Raw genomic sequence first — 22,575 nt, forward strand, 5'->3', positions numbered from 1 at the left:
TGGCAGGTTGAGGTACTAAAAGGGCAACTCAACCTACTTTTATAAAAGTACTAGTATTATTCATTAATGCATATTCTATAGATATAATATATTTTAACCATTGTCCAGAAATATTTGAAGATTAAAAGAAATCTAAATCTTTACTGTTGATTGGTAAATGTCGTACATGTATTTAGATAGTCGCTGCTATAGGTGTGTCACGATAAATGGTAAAGGGTTGTCTATATGTCAACGGCCCCATCTGCTTAGGGCCACATAGATAGCTGTCAGCACTAGTACTGAAAAAAGGGGATGGATAAAATAAACCAGAATTCTGGAGCCAGAGAAAATGTGCATCCACTGACATCAGTCGAAAGTACGACAAGAAAGGGGGGGAGTAATCCGCACAGTCAGGATATGCCTCATCTAAGAATCAGATCATTATTTCAAATGAGGGGGTGCTCTTTCCATTATTGACATAGGCAGGGACAAAAAGAAAAAAAGGAAAGAAATGGATTGCTAGAGCACTCCTAATACAATATAAGTATGGAGTTTAATATGTAGGACAGGTACCTCTATTAGTAATTGCGTAATAGAAACATATCAAATAATCCACTATCTCAATTAATATTTTATATTTTTGTGTTTTGGGGCAAATGCCTTTATTAATGATTGTTCCATAAAAACATATCTCTACTGAGATTAACAATATGACAAATGAAATAAAAGAGAAAAATAAATGTGAAAAAAGTGCAAAAGTGTATAAAATACTACCACAGACAGTGGAGCCAGTATAATGGCAGGAATGTATTAATTCACTATGTTTGGTGCAAATCACATCACCCACAAATAGTATATGGGATGTAGACTAAACAGGATCCAAATAAATGTGTATCATACAGATAGTCATATATAGGTAGAGAATATTGGCATAACCCAATTTCATATCCAAAAAGGGGGGAGACAGAAACGTAATTAAGGGAAAGACAGATCATATATATGATAGCACAGAGCTGTTCACAGAGGATCACCTGTCTTATCCCTAAATAATATATGTAGGCCACTAGTATGATGTCTAGGGCAAACAAAACCTGATAGAATTAAATAGCTCAGTAGAGATATGTTTTTAAGGAACAATCGTTAATAAAGGCATTTGCCCCAAAACACAAAAATATAAAATATTAATTGAGATATTGGATCATTTGATATGTTTCTATTACACAATTACTAATAGAGGTTCCTGTCCTACATATTAAACTCCATACTTATATTTGATTAGGAGTGCTCTAGCAATCCATTTCTTTCCTTTTTACTTTTTGTCTCTGCCATCAGTAGAAAGTACTACAGAATGTAGGCAAATAGAATTTGACTGCAGAAAACAAGCTACAGTTCAATCTAGTCAGAACTTTTTTTATATATATTATTTGGGGGGGGGTCCCCGGACCCTGAGATTTTCCAGCCTTGCTATAGCGAGTGCAGCTCCTGAATGGATGGTCGTTGCTTCTGCACAATCAGGTTCTGTATTACTAAGCAGCCAGGTCTTTGCTGCTTGATCAAGACTAGTTTGGTCGACCAATGCTAGTGACTGCCTGTACATGTCTGCAATCAAGTATTATTAACATTATTATTGACATAGTACCAGCACAATCTGTAGCGCTGTACAATTGGGGACGAACACTGTAATAAAACAAGAGTGGGTGTTAACAGACAGACAGAGGTAAGAGGGTCTTGCTCCCAAGCTCACAATCTACAGGGAACTAGGAGTTTGATGCATGAGGTTAAGTGCCACTTCTTGCATATTTGTTCAGCCAGATGGCAATGGGGAAAAGTGTTTAGTGCGCCCATGTGAGCCAGTCAGGGGTCAGAGGGTTATTGAATATAGTAGGCGTGTAAATGTAAGTTTGTGTGACCCGTGTAGTGTGGTGGTAATGGGGTAGAATAGCTTAGGGAAATTAAGAAGGTCGTTTGTGAATTTGATAAGCTTGCCTAAACAAATGAGTTTTCAGGGAACGCTTGAAGGTTTGGTGTCAAGGTGAAAGTGTTATTGTACGAGGGAGGGGATAACTAAAGAATAAAAAAAATGTACTGTAATTGGAAATGAGAGCAGGTAATGAGCGTGGCTGAGAGGCGCAGAGTTTGGGCACATGGGGGGGTCAAGATGTAAGATATTTTGACACGAGGAAAAGATGTATGTTGGTGCAGTTTTGTTAAAGACTTTGTATGTTGAAGGATTTTATATTTGGTTCGGTAAAATAGAGGCAAACATTGTAGGGATTGACAGAAAGGAGCAGTACTAGAAGAATGTTTTGAATGGAAAGTGTATCTAGCCGCTGCAGTGACATGAGATGTTAGGGGGAGACTGGTAAGAAGGGAATTGCACTAGTCAATGCGGGAGATGATGAGTGCATTATATCTCTTGTAGAGGTATGTGCATATTCAGAAATGCTTCTTAGTTGTATGTAAGAATATTTGGATACAGACTGGATGTGGGGAACAATGGACAGTTCTGTGTCAAGGATGACACCTATTCCTTGAACTTGGGGGGGGGGGGGAGTAGGGTCTATTTTTGTGTTGTCTACAGACATATAGATATCAGGTAGGCAGCTTCTGTTGACTGTAGGGAATATTATTAGCTCAGTTTTTCATTGAGTTTACGTTGGTGAGATGATATCCAAGATGAAATTGCAGAGAAACATTCAGCAACGTGGGCCAAGACAGATGATGAGAGATCCGGAGAGGATAGATAGATTTGGGTACCATCCACATAGAGATGATACGGAAATCCAAAGGAGCTTCTTAGTTTTCCAAGAGAAGTAAATGGTGAAGATCCTTGGAAAGGTTCATCAAAGAGGTTCTTGTAGTGGATGTCCTTACAAAGCAGCGGTTTCTGAAGGTAGACAACACCTTATATCATCATTGATTTTTATTTAAATGTTTCATTGTAGAGAGGGGGGGGGGTACAAAATGCAGCAACACCTTTTAATATGGAGGGAAATGCATTGTGTAGAGAAATGATGAATGGTGGTCCCTTTATTAGATACACCATTCTAGTACTGGGTAAGACCCTCACTTCTTTGTGTCATGGATTCCACAAGGTCCTGGAAACATTCCTTAGAGATTTTGGTCCATGTTGACATGATACCGTCAGGCAGTGCTGATTTATCGGAATGCTGCGAAGTTTGAGTTTCACCACTTCCCAAAGTAGCTCTGTTGACTTGAGATCTGGGGACTGTGGAGGCCATTGGAGTATACTAAACTCATTGTCATGTTCTAGAACCAGCATGAGATTGTGTTTTGTGACATGGGGCTATATGTACTAAGAATTTAGTTTGGTGGCGGTTTGGAGATCTAAACCGCCACATTTACTATAAGGCACTTTGAGGCCGCGATTTAAAATGGTTGGCGATGTGTGGCGGATTGAAAAATAGGCCGACAGCGGTTTGGTTAAAACCGCAATCCAGAAGTCAGGACAGGACCGTTTTAATACCTGCTTCTGAATGGCTTGGTATCTCATACATGCTGTTTGAGCTCTTCTGCCATTCAAAACATAAGAGAAAGCACCATTGACATTTAAATTATTTGAGCAGTCATTATTTATTGATTAAGGGGCAAAATTAAATTTAATATTAACTTATGGGGGGAATTATTTATTTTTTTCCATTATATTAAGGAAACAAAATTATTTATTTTATTCAGGCACTATATAATGCCAAACTGTGCAGTTTAAATAATTATATCCACCATTAACAATCAGCTAGTATTATTATATATTCACATTTCCCCCATAATATAATGATATAATAGTGTCCCCTTAAAAAAAAAAAAATTCTCCCATGAGTTAATATTAAATTAATTTTGCTGATTTTTTAAATAGCATGCAGTTTAAGCAAATATTGGCACTCGCGACCATCTCTTTTATTTTGGCCATTTGGGTGGCGGATTTGCAAACCCCAGCTTTGTAAATCTGGTGGTCTGTATATTCATCATTGTTAAAATCGGGATGGTGATTTGTAAAGTGGTGGTTTTTGAAAGATGACAATTCTGGCTGTTTTAATGGCAGTTTGGGCTTTAGTATATCTGGCGGTTTCACCAAACCGCCCTTTAGTAAATCTAGCCGAAGGTGTGTTTTGCTGAGGGAATTAACCATTAGAAGATGGGTAGACTGTGGCTATATATATATATATATATATATATATATATATATATATATATATATATATATACACACACACACACATGGTCAGTAACAATACTCAGATATGCTGTGATATTTAAAGGATGCTGAATTAGTATTAAGGTGTCTAATGAGTGTCAAGAAAACATTCCCCAACACCACCAGCCTGCACCATTGACACAAGGTAGGATGGATCCATGAATTCATGTTGTTTACGCCAAAGTCTGACCCTACTATCTGCACGTTGCAGCTAAGATCGAGATTTGTCAGACCAGGCAACATATTTCCAAAATGTCCTGAGCCAATGCACATTGACGCTTTCCTGTCAGCTTGAACCAATCTGCCCCATTCTCCTCTCTGATTAACAAGGTGTACCTCGCCCACAGAACTGAGGTTCACTGGATGTTTTTTCCTTTGCTCTGTATACTGTAGAAACTGTTGTGTGTGAAAATTTCAGGAGATCAGTTTTTGAGATACACAACCCACCCTGTGTGGCCCCAACAAGCATTCCACGATCAAAATCACTTCGATCACATTTCTTCCCCATTCTGGTGTTTGGTGTGGGCAACTGAACCTCTTGACCATGTCTGCATGATTGTATGCATTGCGTTCCTGCCATGTGATTGGCTGTTTCGTTATTTGCAATAACGAGCAGGTGTATCTACTAAAGTGCCCACTGAGAGTATGATAGCAATAAGAATTCTATCACTTTTCTAATTGAGGTAGTGCTGCTGGGGTGCAAAGCCCCAACCAGAGGTGGCAGCACAAAAGCAGCTACAATAAGGTCAGAGATCATATTGACTGCTCTGTTTTACTGACCAAGTGCTGGTACCGGAGACTATTTTTGTCGGGCTGGCTCCAGCACCAATTGCACTGGGGGCTAGCCACTAGCTTTTTTAAAATCTACCAGGACATATGTATACTGTGGGCTGTTGAGGTTAATATAAATTAACAACTCTTTCTGAGCAAAGCAAGTCTGTAAGATTGTTTGTTTGTTATTATATATAGTTATTACATAAATACTACTTATAAATATTATGAAAGCTTTTTGTTGTTTTTCATGATAATTTGGCCAACAAGTGACAATGATTCATTTGGCAGGAAATACGGAACACCTTAAAACAATAGGGAATGTAAATACCTAAAAAAAAATCTTTTTTAGATATTGTTGTATATAGTTAACTTGTGGATGATCATTGAAGAGTTAACCAATGTTTTTATAAAAAAAAAAAAAAAAAAGGAATAATAACGCATATCTTTCTTCTAAGCAAGGTATCACTGAACCATATATATGGATATACTTTGGATATGCCCCCTTATAGCAGGTATGCAATTACATTTTTACTGGTGCAAAATTCCAATTTTTTTTTTTTTTTAATTTTTTTTTTTTATATCAGAGAATACCTAATAGGATCACTTAAACAAAAACATAAAACAGCAAATATAAACATCAGTCACAAATATATATGAAAATATTTAACAAATGCACAGGCAAATCGGGCTGATATTACCATGTGCGCAGCCCCAAAACATTACATTATTGTTAACCCTAAATCATGTGATCAACCTCCTCCTAACGGGCTGCTCAGTCCAAATGCTAAACAGACGGTTCTGTCCTATTCTGAAACCTGTGGCCAAATTGGAAAGTGATCCAGTTGCTTGGCCCATGATATTTGAGAAAGGTTTGGATCAATAGGGCGGGTGGGATATCATACTTCATGTCAGTGAGCGTATTGAAAGACCCTACTGTGACAATTTCAAAATCTAAAATGATTGCACAAAGTACAGTAACTTGCAGCAACATTGGTGTTTTTGCGGGATGAGCCCATTTTTTAGTATATGGCTTTCTTTCCTGGGCTGCATGACGATAGCCCTATTATCACTGCACCAAATAAACATGGGTTCGATTATGGTTATGGCTGAGAAGCCTGCGGCCAGGTAAAGAATGGCTGAGAAGTTGTGTGTCCCGATTGCTAACGATGTCAACATTGGGAGGATTGATGCAAGTAATAAAATATACATAATGCTAAACACCTCTAAACCTCATACCCACTGGGGTCAATTTTTTCTGTTGTATTAGTGTTTTGTTTTTTTAGGATTCTTCAACAATTGTTAATGACAAAGCCAAGTATTCAACCATTCCGTTGAAGTCTAACAGTGCCAGGCACTATGTGATACAATGATGGCTAACATGTGACACTCCAGGTGTTGTGAAACTACAAGCCCCAGCATGCTTTGCCAGTAGATAACTAGCTGGCAAAGCATGCTGGGGCTTGTAGTTTCACAACACCTGAAGTGTCGCAGGTTAGCCATCACTATGTAATACATTTGTTAAGCATGTGAGCAACTTGGGCTAAAATGTACAAGGCACATTGCACTTCGTTTACTGGAGACCTCACACACATGTCCATCATTTTTGCATTTGGATTTTGACATCCGTTATCCAATTTCGGGCTCATGCAGACAGGCGTCTTTCTATCCGCCTGCAGCGCAGTCCCTTCTTGACAGGTGAATGTCTTGTAAGTAAGCGTATTGAAGGACACTGCAGAGCCTAAAATGAGGGCAGACAGGTGATCACTTACAGATGATTGATCTCTTTGGATAAATGGCCTGCCAGCGCACACTGGCTTGTTAACATTATGAAACATGAAGTTTGGAAAGTAGAACATAACCCATTTTCTGCTGTCATCCATCTGTATGTGAAGACCTGTTTGCCCCTCCTCTGGCCTGTCAACAACAACACCAACAAAAATGGAACACAATAGAGGTTGGTGTAACAATGTTTTAAATTGGATGACGGGATCTCCCCATGTGTGGCAAGTTTTTAGTAGATAATTCACTTTTAACTTGGCCAGGAAAGCCCTATGGCAGACTCTGTTCTTTGTAATTATTGGAAGTATTCTGAAATAATATATTCTGTGTGCAGCTTTAATTATTCCAGTGTGTTTTACTGTAGGTTTATGGGGAAATAAAGTAACAATAAACCTTACTTTGTCATGTTATCTTTTAATTTTTTAATTTCTCAGCCTGATTGAACAGATCAGCCATGTGTTCTCTGCTTTAATCACCAAATCATTCAGGATCCGATCAGACTAGGTTAACCAATGGCACCGAGAAATCTGTGGTCATCAGGCAATTTTGTTTTTGTTATGATAAATATCAGATCAACCGTTCAGCATTCTCTGCAATAGCAGAAGCCTAAACATGTGACAGTTTCCATCCAATTGATCTGCATTGATAGTAGAATTTGTCACATGTGGCTTAAATCTGCACCCTGTACCGTCATGAGCACTGCCTGGGCAGAACCTGGCATATCACTGACAGCCCTGCTTCCTGTGCACCATTAGAAATAGTGATGCATTACATACTGCATGTGATATTGTATGCTACGTCAGCTTCTGCAGTGATGTAAACACCGGGGTGCTCATATGGTACAGTAATCATAATAAAAAAAAATTATATGTATTTGGTATGGAATTCAGGTGTATTTATAGGTGCATGGCAGGACGGTGGCTCAGTGGTTAGCACTTCTGCCTCACAGCACTGGGGTAATGAGTTCGATTCCCGACCGTGGCCTTATCTGTGTGGAGTTTGTATGTTCTCCCTGTGTTTCCGTGGGTTTCCTCCCACACTCCAAAAACATACTGGTAGGTTAATTGGCTATTGAAAAATAGTCTGTCTGTCTGTCTGTCTGTGTGTGTCTGTCTGTGTGTATATATTAGGGAATTTAGACTGTAAGCCCCAATGGGGCAGGGACTGATGTGAATGAGTCCTCTGTTCAGCGCTGCGGAATTAGTGGCGCTATATAGATGATGATGATGGTCTTATGTCTGGGAAAAAAAATATTTTATGGATGTTTATTTAAAATAGTAGATGGTAATGTGACAATCTATATGTTACCTTCTGTTGTACTTATAAGTATAAATAATTGTCATATTTGTAAGGTTTTTTTTCCCCGTGTATTATACATAAAACCTTGACCTTTTAGTTTCTAACCATTGTGAAAAATACCAATATTTAGGTGGGGGGTTATAAAATTCTATACACACAATATATTCTATTTATACAATACTTTAAATATATAATTGTGGGTACATACAATATTCAATGCAGTCACAGGCAAAGCTGTTGATTGTTCTATGTATAGAACATGCTTATCTAAAATAGTAGCTGGTAGTGTGACAATTCGATCTATATGTCATCTTCTGTTGTACTTATATGTATAAATAATTGTGTCATATTTGTAAGTTGTTTTTTTTTCCAGTATATTATACATAAAAACTTGAACGTTTAGTTTGACAATTGTAAAAAAATAACAATATTTGGTGGGGATGTATAATATATAGCCTATATATATACAATACTTTGACTATATAATTGTGGGTATATACAATGCACAATGCAGTGCCAGGCGAGCTGTCAGCTGGTCTATGTACAGAACATATGCTGTAATACTATGATGTAGTAGTGACGTGTTAGTTCCCATGTGTCCCAGCAGCCCTGCATACATGTAGTACGTAGAATGATGTAGTGACGTGTGTGTGTGGGAGCTGTCAGCTGGTCTATGTACAGCACATATGATGTAATACTATGATGTAGTAGTGACGTGTTAGTTCCCATGTATCCCAGCAGCCCTGCATACATGTAGTAGGTAGAATGATGTAGTGACATGTGTGTGTGAGCTGTCAGCTGGTCTATGTACAGAACATATGATGTAATACTATGATGTAGTAGTGACGTGTTAGTTCCCATGTGTCCCAGCAGCCCTGCATACATGTAGTACGTAGAATGATGTAGTGACATGTGTGTGTGAGCTGTCAGCTGGTCTATGTACAGAACATATGATGTAATACTATGATGTAGTAGTGACGTGTTAGTTCCCATGTGTCCCAGCAGCCCTGCATACATGTAGTACGTAGAATGATGTAGTGACGTGTGTGTGAGCTGTCAGCTGGTCTATGTACAGAACATATGATGTAATACTATGCTGTAGTAGTGACGTGTTAGTTCCCATGTATCCCAGCAGCCCTACATACATGTAGTAGGTAGAATGATGTAGTGACGTGTGTGAGCTGTCAGCTGGTCTATGTACAGAACATATGATGTAATACTATGATGTAGTAGTGACGTGTTAGCTCCCATGTGTCCCAGCAGCCCTGCATACATGTAGTACGTAGAATGATGTAGTGACATGTGTGTGTGAGCTGTCAGCTGGTCTATGTACAGCACATATGATGTAATACTATGCTGTAGTAGTGACGTGTTAGTTCCCATGTATCCCAGCAGCCCTGCATACATGTAGTAGGTAGAATGATGTAGTGACGTGTGTGAGCTGTCAGCTGGTCTATGTACATAACATATGATGTAATACTATGATGTAGTAGTGACGTGTTAGCTCCCATGTGTCCCAGCAGCCCTGCATACATGTAGTACGTAGAATGATGTAGTGACGTGTGTGAGCTGTCAGCTGGTCTATGTACAGCACATATGATGTAATACTATGATGTAGTAGTGACGTGTTAGTTCCCATGTGTCCCAGCAGCCCTGCATACATGTAGTATGTAGAATGATGTAGTGACGTGTGTGTGAGCTGTCAGCTGGTCTATGTACAGCACATATGATGTAATACTATGCTGTAGTAGTGACGTGTTAGTTCCCATGTATCCCAGCAGCCCTGCATACATGTAGTAGGTAGAATGATGTAGTGACGTGTGTGAGCTGTCAGCTGGTCTATGTACAGAACATATGATGTAATACTATGATGTAGTAGTGACGTGTTAGCTCCCATGTGTCCCAGCAGCCCTGCATACATGTAGTACGTAGAATGATGTAGTGACATGTGTGTGTGAGCTGTCAGCTGGTCTAGCAGATACCTCCTCCCATGTGTGTGTGCGGGAAGTTCCTGTCAGGGAGGGCGGGGGCTGGGAGGGACGAGCCGGGTGAAGGAAGACCTGTAATTCCGCTCTGGCCTCCGGAATCCCCGGCAGGGTCACACTGGGGGTACTGAGGGGGTCGTAATGACGCGCTGTGGCCCCCTGGGGGCTGAAAGCCTGACCTAACCTCCGAGACTGAGCGGTAACTGGGGCTGGAGGGGGGTGAAGGAAGGGGGGCAGGGTGGCTACTTTATCTCGCCCGCACAGGCAGTGGCGCCGTACACACGTGTTTAACCCTTTTGTTGCCGGGGGGAGGGCGGGAGATGCTGACCCCATAGGCCATCACACAGTGGGGGGGGGGAGAGAATGCCGCCCCCTCCTCCTCCTTCTGTTCTCACCACTTTCTTGTTACATTGTAGCGGAAAGAATGTCGGAGCGGCCCGAGGATGACGTCAGAGGGGAGCAGCGCAGAGCGGGGGCCCGGCCGCGGCGGCAGCAGCCAGGGGACAGGACGATGGCGGCCGCCCTGCCCAGTCCGGGAGCCATGCTGGGACAGTCGTGGGTCAGCTGGCTGGAGGCTGCCAAACTGCAGGGGAGCGACGGTGAGTCTGTGTGCCTGGGAGGGGGGGATCCCCAATAACTCACCCCCCCTGTCTCACCCTCTCCCCTCTCTATCTCTTCTGTCTTACAGAACTGGACGAAACTTTAAAGGAAAGCGACCAGAAACGAGAAGCCATGAGACTCAGCAAGGAAGGTGAGTAAAGTCTCTGTACAAGACCCCACAATGTCTCCACCTGTATAGGGGATACCACAGCTAAGCCACCTGTGCCCAGAGGATATCCTGAACACATGCAGTGCTGACTTCATATAAGATATCCTGTTCTCTGCTATTGAATGAGCAGCAAGTGGTGAACTCCTGTCCAATCAGATACTGGTTGAGCTAACATGTGACCCTGTAGAAAACACCTTGTGCTGTGCACTTACTGTTGTGAGTGGTGAAGGTACATACAGGAGAAGCACAGCCTAGGCCAGTACTGTGTAGCAGATAGCTCAGACACTTTCAGGGGTTTTCTGATACATTGTTACTGTGCACACAATGTTTGTCTACTTCTCAAAGTTTGCTACTTTGTTTGTGATGTCTGATTGTCTTGTTTGTTTGGAAGATGGCATTTCTACAATAAAATGACAGGATCTAAAGTTTAGGATCATTTTATTTTATGTCCTGCTGCTAGGGGTCTGATGAGATTGCTGTCTGTTTTTTTTTCTATTAATGATCAGTTTTATGGTAACAATAGCTCGCTTTATGGCATATCTTTTTAATTCACTGCAAAGAAAACTCATGTTTATATAGTTGATTAGATACTCTATTAAACCACTCTGGCCAAACAGGATTACTAGCCTCCTGTGGCCAAGTTGGATGTGATCTGACCGTTCAGTCTTTAGGCCAGGCGGGCAGATCACTGGGCTCGTTAGTGGTTCATACATGATCGATAATGAACAGATTGATTTTGATTAGTTTATATTGCCGGACATCGCACTACTTTTTAGGGCTTAGAAACAATTATTATCAAGCAACATTTTTTTATCACAGGATATGTGGCCAGGTTAAAATTATATTTAACAGCTCGTGTCCTTCTGTTGACAAGTGGTTTAAATAGGAAACTGTTTTAACTTGGGTTGAATGTGTGTATGTTACCCATCCTAGACACATCTTGCTTAATTCATCCTTACTTCGCAAGGTCTCAGAATGTGCTAGGAATAAAAAATATTTTAAAGTCTTACTTAACTTGTCTCTACCCTAGTCAGAGCCTGATCTTTCTCACAGAACCAGTAAAATTTGGGTGAGTGGGGTTTGCAGGGTATGACTGGCCCTCCTGCTCACAACCACTGCCGCTCTAAAAAGGCAAGCGGAACTAATTTGCCCTGAGAAAACTTCTTGCTTTTTAGTTGAAGGAGACTGTTCTAGTTGTCATCACATTTGAACTGAGCGTCCTGGGTTATCATGAAAGAGTAAAAAAAAAAAAATATTAAAAAATAATACCATGAACCATGTTGAACTCCCGCTATTACCAATTTGAGCTTCAGCCAATGGCGGAAGTTCACTATGGTTCACCTCTTAGTGGCAGCCAAGTCTGGCATGTAATTCAAACCTGGACAGGATAAACGGATGTCATTAATAGGACACCGAAGTTACAAGAATAAAAGACCATCCAATAACTTTTGCGTTCGTTTCATACCTCCTGTCCATAGCACAGAATTCTATGGATGTCCATGATTCTTTGTGTTAGAAGCATTGGAGTTCCTCCTCCTGTATCTGCAGGGATTTTAGAGATGGGACTAATGAAAGATGATGAAAAAAATAAAATGACATTTCAGAAATGTTTCATATATTACTGAAATACTTGAAAGCGGTCTAACATTTTTATCAATATGAACAGGGTGAGACAGAAGATATTTGTTGGACATCAGTTGATGTAGCTTATTAATCAAGATATGTTGTTGCCCAGAACCCTTGTCTCCTTTCAAATTCTGCCAGTATATAGTCAATTTACTGTCACTTAGGAGGGTTCTGCCCTAAGTAGTAAGTCATCTTTTTCTGAATGCAGAATGGAGGGGGTACAAAAGTAAATATCATTGATCCTTGTGGTGCAGTGTACACAGTCATCTTTGCAAGGTGGATGCAGAGATGGTCTGTATCCTGTTTTCCCGCTTCTCAGATCCGCAATCCGCTTTAAAACGGCTTTACACACTGCACCGACATCTCTCCTTAGATATCAAATTCTGGCAGTCCTTGGCCAGTTTACTAGAGAGAAGAACAGTATTTAAACAAACCTGGGACAGATGAGAAATTAAATAACCCTAGATTAAGTACATCACCTTCTGTTGCCATTCATAGTTTTAGCAAAATCACCAAAATAGTAATTAAATCAGCGCAGCCAGTTTGCAACATACTCCAAAGGACATTGGCAAAGTGTTGAAACCTTAAGTCACTTATATCATTTATGTTTACCCTTTTTAGATCTAGATTTTCCCAGCAGTATTACATGATGTCTTGTGTGTGATACTTTGTTTAATAAGCTACCTGATGTCTGCAGTCTAACAAATGTCTTCTGTCATATTCTGTTAATTTTGGTTAAGAATATTAGCCCGTTTTCAGGCATGTACACAGCTCAGTCATATGTGAAAGATTTCAGAAAGTTAATTTTATTATTTTCATTGTTGCAATTTAAAATCGACATTGATTTGTTTTTTATTTATGTAGCCTGCAAGGGAGTTTCGGATAGCTTGTGTTACTTTCATTTCATCTCTCGTTTCATGTTATCACTACTGAGATTTAAACTTTCTCCCACTTAATTTGCACTGGTGAAGTTTCAGAAAGGATCTGCACCGTTGAGATGTAAGCGGCTGAGATGACTAATTAGATTTTGACTACATGAAATGACGAAGGGTATGGCCATATGATTGTTTCAATGTATGGGCAAATCTTCTTGACTTTGGGATGTGTAGTTGTTGGAGAATATATTCTGGTGGTTAGAAAGATGTCTGTTTATTTGAGTTTATAGGATGATTTTTAGTCTTACATGATATGTTCTAACAGGCTAATCTTCCACCGAAACCACTTAACCAAGTTTAAGCGCTAAACCCCAAATGCTGGCTCAGTGACTTCACCCATAGCATTTTGTACTTCGCAGTAAATACTACCAAAAGGATGTGTCCCCAAACCTTTACACCTCTAATTTTTGAGTTTTTAAATTGGTGGTTAAATGAAGTCTGATTTATCATACAGTGCTGCAAACAGGACAGGACATTGATTTGGGATGGGTATTCACATAAATATGGCATCATCCACCTTTCCAATCCTGGTACTTTTCCCAAAGGGGCTTTTTACATGTCCTGACTTTTACACCATCCAAGGAACAGATTTGGACAAAGCAGGGAGCACAGAAACGGTTAATAAAGAGGGTATTCTATAATGGCTTGGCCAAAACTTTGTTATTTAGCCCTCCCATGTAGTCCTTTGGTTGGACTGCCACAGGTACCTGCATTCAGCTTTTATCCATGACAGCCACGACTCCCAGTGTATTGGACTGAAACCATTATAATCTGGCCCAGCGTCTAAAGGTCCAAACATTGCATTATAAGACACCGTGTTATTACTGCAGACGGAGCTTCTGGAAACCCCGTTGATGTTGGGGCTGAGTATTCCTATAGGAATGTGGCCCTAGTTGCAGTAACAGAGCAGAGTTCTATAATGCAGTGGGTGAGCGCTCTAAAGCCTGGGAACCATATTCTAATGGAATGACAAGTTCACTGAAGAGGAGAAAAGTAACAATTATTACTTATAGCTGGTCCAACCAAATGTACCTTACATCTACACCGCTAATGCCTCACCTTATGCCTGCTTTTGTTTCTAACAGCATCCTCTTGATTTGTATTTATCTGGGATTTCACCAGTTTTGTTTTGTTCCTACGTTGTTATTTATACTATTTAATTTCACTTACTTTATTTAAACACTATGCATAATATATTATTTAAATGATTTCTTGCTTATTCCAACACATTTTTTTTTTCCGTGAATACACTCTGCTTTGTTGACAGAAGCAGTGACCCAGTCTACTATAGTCACACTATATACCAGGTGACTTTGTTTTTCTCTATGTATTATCTTTTTCCTATATTCTTTTCCTCGTCGCATAAATCCCAATAATCGGCATTACATCATCATCATCATCATTTATTTATATAGCGCCAACATATTCCGTAGCACTTACATAAGCAAAGTATTTGACATCAAATAACATCACCATCATCACAAATGTTCCAATATTCAGCATTCTATATGCAGCTACATATAAAACAGATCACTGACCAAACTTACACACCGAACCAGGGCATATTGATTGAATAAAAACAGAGCATAAAATACCCACATACAGACTTGAACCGCTGGACGTGCCCCAGCATTTGATGCTGCTTTGCTGAGCAGGGTTTCCTCCTATCTCTGACCACGGGCTTCTGGCGGATGTAGTTGTGCTTCTGATATAACGTGAGACTTGAACAGGACTACATTTCCCAGAAAGTCAGGAGCCAGGGCTAACAACAACCAAATCTTGGGAGATCGAAGGGGGGAGCAAGAGCAATTCACACTCTGTTCTTGAATGTATCAGACTAACTTAAGTCTGAACCGCTCATCACTATCCTCATTCTGTATTTATTTATTATATATAGTTTTTTGGCTCTCAAATTTTTCCTTGCAAGAGTGTTGACTTACTGAGAAAGTTGTCCCATGCCTACTTTAGAGGTATAAGGCGTTACCAGTTATTGAGTTATTTACCTAAGACAATTTTCAGTGTTACAATGGTTGGTCTTACTCAAGCTGGTGGGTAGTCTTCTCTAGCCATTCATGATTGGGGTCTTCATTATTATCATTTGTTGTAACTTGTGTAAGTACAAATGATCTGTGACTTTAGGGAATGTGATGCGTTGAAGACAGCTGAAGAGACATGGGGCTAGATTAACTAAGCTGCGGGTTTGAAAAAGTGGGGATGTTGCCTATAGCAACCAATCAGATTCTAGCTTTCATTTATTTAGTACCTTCTACAAAATGATAGCTAGAATCTGATTGGTTGCTATAGGCAGCATCCCCACTTTTTCAAACCCGCAGCTTAGTAAATCTAGCCCATGGACTTTCTCCTAGGTGCTCCCTTGTTACATCAAAGCTCCCCTTCCTTTTTGAGGCAAATAATTATCGGAACTGTACTTATTTTGGGCAGCATCGCTCTATATTGTGCTCATGGTCTCTTATCCTAAATCTACATTTCTTGTCCCCATTCTTGTTTCTTTCATTGGTCAAATATGTTTACAGTTATGTATTATGTTGTGTACTCTATAATAGGGCAGCACGGTGTCTTAGTGGTTAGCACTTCTGCCTCCCAGCACTGGGGTCATGAGTTCGATTCCCAACCATGGCCTTATCTGTGTGGAGTTTGTATGTTCACCCCGTGTTTGCATGGGTTTCCTCCGGGTGCTCCGGTTTCCTCCCACATTCCAAAAACATACTGGTAGGTTAATTGGCTGCCAAAAAATTTGACCCTAGTCTCTCTGTGTCTGTCGGTGTATGTTAGGGAATTTAGACTGTAAGCTCCAATGGGGCAGGGACTGATGTGAGTGAGTTCTCTGTACAGTGCTGCGGAATTAGTAGCGCTATATGAATACCTGATGATGATGATAGGGTTGGGATATGTGAGTGTATATATCTATATAACCGCATACTGCTGTGCTTGCTTGGTGTTCTCTACATATAGTGCATGCTGCAGTTGTCTGAGAATTGGATAGATGTTTTAACTAGAATCCTAAAGATAACCTTGTAACTATTTACAGATGTGTCTGGAGTTGTATTCAGTAGATGCTGTTCGATAATGTCTTCAACGTTTTCCTATGTCCCAGCCATGTCTTGTATTGGAAGTACGACGCCTGTATTGTATACATGTCAAAGATTTGTGTTGTTTTATTAATTGGTCCCTTCAGTGACTGATGGTTGTATGAATTTTTTCAGTAAACTCCCTGTGTGTTGTCAGGAGTTTTGACACTTTGTAATAGTTTCTTTTTTGAGAGTGTGTTTTGTTTTGCATTGATTTATGCCTGAACTATTCTTATGTTTTTGATTGTCTACTTGAGCAATTGGTAAGTGAACTGGAGTGTTTGTATTTTGTTTTTCTTTGAACACTAATTAACAAGACCCACTGATAGTATTGTTTCAGTAAAGGACATTCATTTTATAGGTTGAACCAGTATTCATGACAACGCAGCCCATGAATCTGTTAAAATAATTGATCTTGAGCTATAAAGGGAATTCGGATATACTGTTAAATCGTGCCGGTGAGCAGGTCTGTCGGAATAAAGTTGCCCCCACATATTTAGTGAAGAGTACAATCTTTTATTACAAGGAAATCTGAGAAATGACATTATATGTGTGATGGTAAAATCTGCAGGTAGTCACGATATCAGCGTGAGATCAGAATGATTTAATTGGCAGATGACCAGCCTGAGTGTGAGATCATCTGCCGGATGCATTCTGCTGCCCATGTACAGTCTGATCCTTGGCCCAAGCAGTGAACCACTGGATTTATTTTGATTAGCAATCAACGTGTGTGTTTAAATCCGAAAAGGATCCTCGTGCTTTGGTTTAGGGACCGGATGGTCTGTATGTATGTAGTCTGCATAAGTATCTCTTCTGTTTACACATTTTTCTAATTTCTAGCACAAATGATCACCCAGATTAATTGTGAGATATCTATTGTTTTAAGACCTTATTGTTAGTGAACATTTTGTGTAGTGGGCACGATGGCTCAGTGGTCAGCACTTCTGCCTCACAGCACTGGGGTCACGAGCTCGATTCCCGTCCATGGCCTTATCTGTGTGGAGTTTGTATGTTCTCCCCGTGTTTGCGTGGGTTTCCTCTGGGTGCTCCGGTTTCCTCCCACACTCCAAAAACATTGTAGTAGGTTAATTGACTGCTATCAAAATTGACCCTAGTCTGTCTATGTCTATGTCTATGTCTATGTGTGTGTGTGTGTGTGTGTGTGTGTGTGTGTGTGTGTATATGTATGTTAGGGAATTTAGACTGTAAGCTCCAATGGGGCAGGGACTGATGTGAGTGATTTCTCTGTACAGCGCTACGGAATCAGTGGCGCTATATAAATAAATGATGATGTAGCCCTGTTCCTCTAGGCACTGTTGGATTTCTTGCATTATATGACAGTGACGTGCCTCATGCCTCAGTCATACCTCGGTCATGTCACCTTAAACTTCATCCTGACTATTGGGAGAACCCATAAAAGGACTCATTTCTACAAATCGGCTTCACACGTGCAGACTGAAGTCTCAGACGACTGGGGCTCGTGAGCTTGGAATACAAATATGAAAGATTTATAATGGCAGCTGATAAACAAGTGCAACATCTTTTGTTCAAAAGGGAAAGCAAAATACAAAGGAAATGGCAGATTTTCATTCTCCTCTTTACTTTGCACCCTATGTGCGCTGCTTTTGTGGCACTCAGTACAGAGCCAAGAAATCAGGCCACACTCTGGACAGATCTTCAGCTAATTGCTTCTTTATTATAAGCCGAGTTAATGCGTAGTTTGGTGACTTCAATAAGCTGGAGAATCTGCTCTCGTAGCCCCCAGCATCATGTCAAAGTCTTTATTCCTTCTCCATTCGGATTGCTCCACTGTGGTCTATGACACTGTCTCATGCAATTATTGCTCAGCAGCCTGATGCCCGGAACAGAGGATGTGTTCCCTGGGACCGCCGTGAGAGACGTACTTTTTAGTGTCAATATTAAAGCCCATCATTATTTGCTCAGTGTTAGGCAGCTGTGGTTTGGGTAATGAAAACAACATTGCAATCACTTACTTTTCAGTGTTTAACCCAACGGAACACTGTGTTTCTTATTTCCATGCATTTATTTTCTTATATCCCTTGTTCACTTGCAGTGTGAACATGTCTCAGTATTGTCCGTATTAATGACCAGTATGGTGTACCCGACTGACAGACTGCTGCAAGGAAGTCTCTCATTGATAGGAATTGGGAACTTTTTGACCCCTGCTGCACATGATCATTAAAGTTTTAAATCTGTGTGTACAAACATATCATGAACATATCCTTAGAATTGTATAATCGTATGGTTCATTCTTACCGCTTTCAGTTTATTGGGGGGTTTTTTTTTTTGGTTTTTTTTTATTTAACAAATTTAATTATATCTGTAAGTTATAGTTATTCTTGGCTGCCTTTGGTATACTTTGTGTACAGGATGAATGAAGGTTTCTGCTGTGTATTTTTCTTCAGCTGCCTCCCTGACCTGGATAATTTGTTAAATCACTAATCGCTGATCTGTTTTTCACTTTTTGTTGGATCAATACAGTAAAGCCTTGCTTATACCAGTTGACAAGGCTCTATACATTCTACTAAAAGTTCTCCTATAAATCTATATTTCGGGGTTCGGTCACACCTTTCCACTTTTGTTTGCACTTTTCACACATCAGTAAACTGATGAAAAGGCCATTTCCACCATAGCGTTCAAGCATTTGAATGCAGCTTTTAATATCTTGGGACGTGGTACAACCTATGTCCCGTACACAACCGAAGGGGAGCTGTTATTGAAGAAAGGCGAACAGTCAGCTCAGGCAGAGAGCAGAGAATGGCACACATAAATCATAAGTTCCTGTATAACCAAACCACAAGCGCTTGGCATGTGCAAGTGACCTATTTATCTCTCCCCAGTCTTCATCTTGCTCCGCTCGGGGGTCCCTGTTTAGCTACTAATTGAGGGATCGGGCATCACGACCACAATGAGTCCCTTTGCAATTCCACCACCTAAATCAGTTCAGTTTGTGGTACAATGTCTGTTGTTCATAGTCCTCCCTCAATCTCCTTTAAAACCCACACACCAGTCAGAGATGTGATCCTCCATGATAACGTTCACTTTATTATAACAGCCATCTGTGCCAATAGGGGTCATTTACAACTCTGAAAAATGCAGTGTTTTTGTTTTGTGTTTTGTTTACAAATGCTCTTGTCTTTTTTGTGTTTCTGTTACACCTAATATTTAGCTTATTAAAGATTAGTCTGTGCATATGCTTTGTACGGAATTCTGGGATTGTTTATTGTGCGACTGAAACGCACAATTCCGCCAGTTTAAGAACATCACCTGTGCAAACGTTTTACAGCAGCTATAGGCAACCTGATACACTCCAGAGGCTACTAATCTCACTAGTGAGTTAAAACAATACATTTAATCAAAGAAAGAGATGCCTATCTGTAATAACATACAAGCAGGCATTTTAAACAAGTGTTACAAGGTATAGCAAGCAAATCCGACAAAGCAGGAAAGAGCTGGGGGCCGTAGGTGGAGGGCCCAAGGGGACCGCAGGTGAGGGCCTAGGGGGGCCACATGCTGCCCGTCACATAGGACGTCAGCCCCTTTGTAGTTTTCTAAAGGTGCGTTTGATTACAGTCTGAACATCTTCTTGTCCGTAAGCTGTTTGAAGTGGTCAGGGATAGCCAATCGGATAAAAAGAGTTTTCACACCAGCACAGAGTATTTAATGAGAGTGGGAGATGGTTTGACAATGAGACCAGGGATGAAGGTGACTTGGAAAGTGTTCTGATGTAAAGAGGGGTTTGACGACAGCCAGAAGCTACAGACTGAGACACAGTTAATGGAAGGAGCACGGTTCCCGAATAGTGACGTGAGGCTCCTGTCCATCTGGTACAGAAAAATTGTAGTATACAATTCATACATTCAACTTGTTTTTCTTAAAATATGCTTATCTTGCTCTCATTATTTTTATTTTTTTTGTTTTAAATAACCAGGAACATCCAGACTGCCTTTATTTCAAGTGTCGCAACATAACCTTTTTAGTTTCTATTTACATCTGTTTATCTGAGCATAATAGCAGTGGCCAATGTCCAATTACTGCCGCCTCCGTTCTGTACGTCTGAAAAGGCTCTGCTGACTTGCACTAAATTGGGAACACCTCCAAGTATGCGCGGGCTCCACTCCTTTCAATTCATTAGAATATCTTGTTCTGTAAAACAAAATCTCATTTTTGCAGTCATGCCCCCAATAAGACCTATACTTCCCACATTCTGCTTGGAATGGGTAATTTACGGCCGTGGACCGCAATATAAAATGTTGTTGTTGCACATAGCAGCCAAACGGATGTTTTACTTTCATTTTTTTTGCACGGCGCCATCACAATGACTGTTAAACTCTGATTGCAGTAGACCACCTTTTTCCTTTTGCACCAGTTTTTGTTAATGGTTGCTAACACGATATGTATAGACGTGCTAGCCCAGAGCTGGACTGTTCCACCAAATATTCTATATTTGAATTTAATGTAACATATTTATGCTATATAATAGATAAGGGAAGGAAAACGTCAGGATTTCTATTTTAAATTGGTTGTTCTTTTCATCTTGGCATGTGTGTGAACTATCCAGGCATATGATCTAGAGATAAATGATGCTATAATGTTCCCTCTCTGTATATATTTTATATGTATTCTCTATTGACCACAGTGGGTAGGTTAAACGCCACCCTTCCCATAAAGGATTTTGCGATGCTTTGGGTGACACCTGGATGAGAAATGCCCATTTGAAATAGTTTGCTGAAATTTTTTAACCTATTATTGTTTTATTTATATAGTAGCAATTATATTACACAGCACTGTATAGAGGATATGTAGTCATTCACATCCGTTTCTGTCCCATTGGCGCTTACAGTCTAAATCTCCCAATACACACACGTACTAGGGTCTATTTAGTTAAAGGCGAATTAACCTACCACAATATTTTTGGCTTGTGGGAGGAAATCGGAGAAGGGGGGTGATACCTACGCAAACATGGGGAGAACATAAAAACTCCACCGGATAGGACCTTAGTTGGAATCAAACACGTGGCCTCAGTGATGAAGTTGCAGTGCTGACCACTGTGCTTTCCATAATTATTGATTCGGGCCTTCATCATCATCATCACCGTTTATTTATATAGCGCCACTGATTCCGCAGCGCTGTACAGAGAACTCGCTCACATCAGTCCCTGCCCCACTGGAGCTTACAATATAAATTCCCTAACACATACACAGACAGACAGATTAGGGTCAATTTTGAAAGCAGCCAATTAACCTACCAGTATGTTTTTGCAGTGTGGGAGGAAACCAGAGCACCCGGAGGAAATCCACGCAAACACGGGGAGAACATACAAACTCCACACAGATAAGGTCATGGTCGGGAATTGAACTCATGACCCCAGTGCTGTGAGGCAGAAGTGCTAACCACTGAGCCACCGTGCTGCCCATAAGTGCGGCCTTGCCATAATTTGGGCGAAATTTGCACTCAATTTTCGCAGCCAATCAGCAGTTACCTTGTATCTGTTTGAAAGTAAGCTGCATATATCAGGAATAGGATCCACTACACGATCGTCTGTTTAAGTCCAAGCTAGTGAACATAATTCCCCTTTTGGACAGCCCTGATGTAAAAGCAGAGTGTAAAGAAAATTAAATTGACAGTATTGGCCAGCTAATGCTACCGCTCCTCAGTTTAGGTCTTATAGCAGTTAGCTTTTACTGTGTTTGTCTCCAATTGTAAAGCGGAATATGTTGGCGCTATATAAATAAATGTTTATGATTATAGTAAGAACCACGATTTCACAGCACTAGCAACATTATAAAATGTTTTTTTTTCTCTTTTTAACCCTCCCTACCTGGTGTTGTGCTTGTACTTTAAAGAAGTTTTGTAGTAGTAGAATGCTGCCTGACCACATAAGTCCATTGTCCAGTTCCCTGTGCTGCAGCCATATTCATGCAGATTGATGCGATTGTTTGTCCCTTTAGCTCCCTGTTGACAAAGCGTCGCCCTTTGTAGGTAGTCAGTGAGGACCCGTGCTTCTCTTGGGTGTGGGAATGTCTAAACTTCCCCCCTCCCCCCATTTCAGGGTGCACAGAGAGTGTGTGAGATTTGCAGCTGTTGCACATGTAGGTCAAAGTGG

The 22,575-nt window shown here is 40.4% G+C and overlaps 2 protein-coding genes and 1 long non-coding RNA gene across 4 annotated transcripts in view; 2 read left to right on the top strand and 1 right to left on the bottom strand.

Moving 5' to 3' along the window:
• PRICKLE2 (prickle planar cell polarity protein 2) overlaps positions 1-22,575 on the bottom strand; it is a 938,433-nt gene that overhangs the window by 576,996 nt on the left and 338,862 nt on the right. The window lies entirely within an intron of this gene.
• Positions 1-22,575, top strand: part of LOC142099667 (uncharacterized) — a 270,464-nt gene that overhangs the window by 145,990 nt on the left and 101,899 nt on the right. The window lies entirely within an intron of this gene.
• ATXN7 (ataxin 7) overlaps positions 1-22,575 on the top strand; it is an 85,112-nt gene that overhangs the window by 18,031 nt on the left and 44,506 nt on the right. Inside the window, exons 1-3 of one of the 2 annotated variants that reach the window (XM_075183362.1) lie at positions 10,074-10,228; positions 10,446-10,628; positions 10,718-10,780. In XM_075183362.1, coding sequence (XP_075039463.1) covers positions 10,454-10,628; positions 10,718-10,780 — 238 coding nt within the window. In that variant the 5' untranslated portion in view covers positions 10,074-10,228; positions 10,446-10,453. Of the gene's footprint in view, positions 1-10,073; positions 10,229-10,445; positions 10,629-10,717; positions 10,781-22,575 lie in introns of those variants that run through there. The other variant, XM_075183363.1, reaches the window with a different exon arrangement.

The sequence above is a fragment of the Mixophyes fleayi genome, chromosome 8 (assembly GCF_038048845.1).
Source record: "Mixophyes fleayi isolate aMixFle1 chromosome 8, aMixFle1.hap1, whole genome shotgun sequence".
Lineage (NCBI taxonomy): Eukaryota > Metazoa > Chordata > Amphibia > Anura > Limnodynastidae > Mixophyes > Mixophyes fleayi.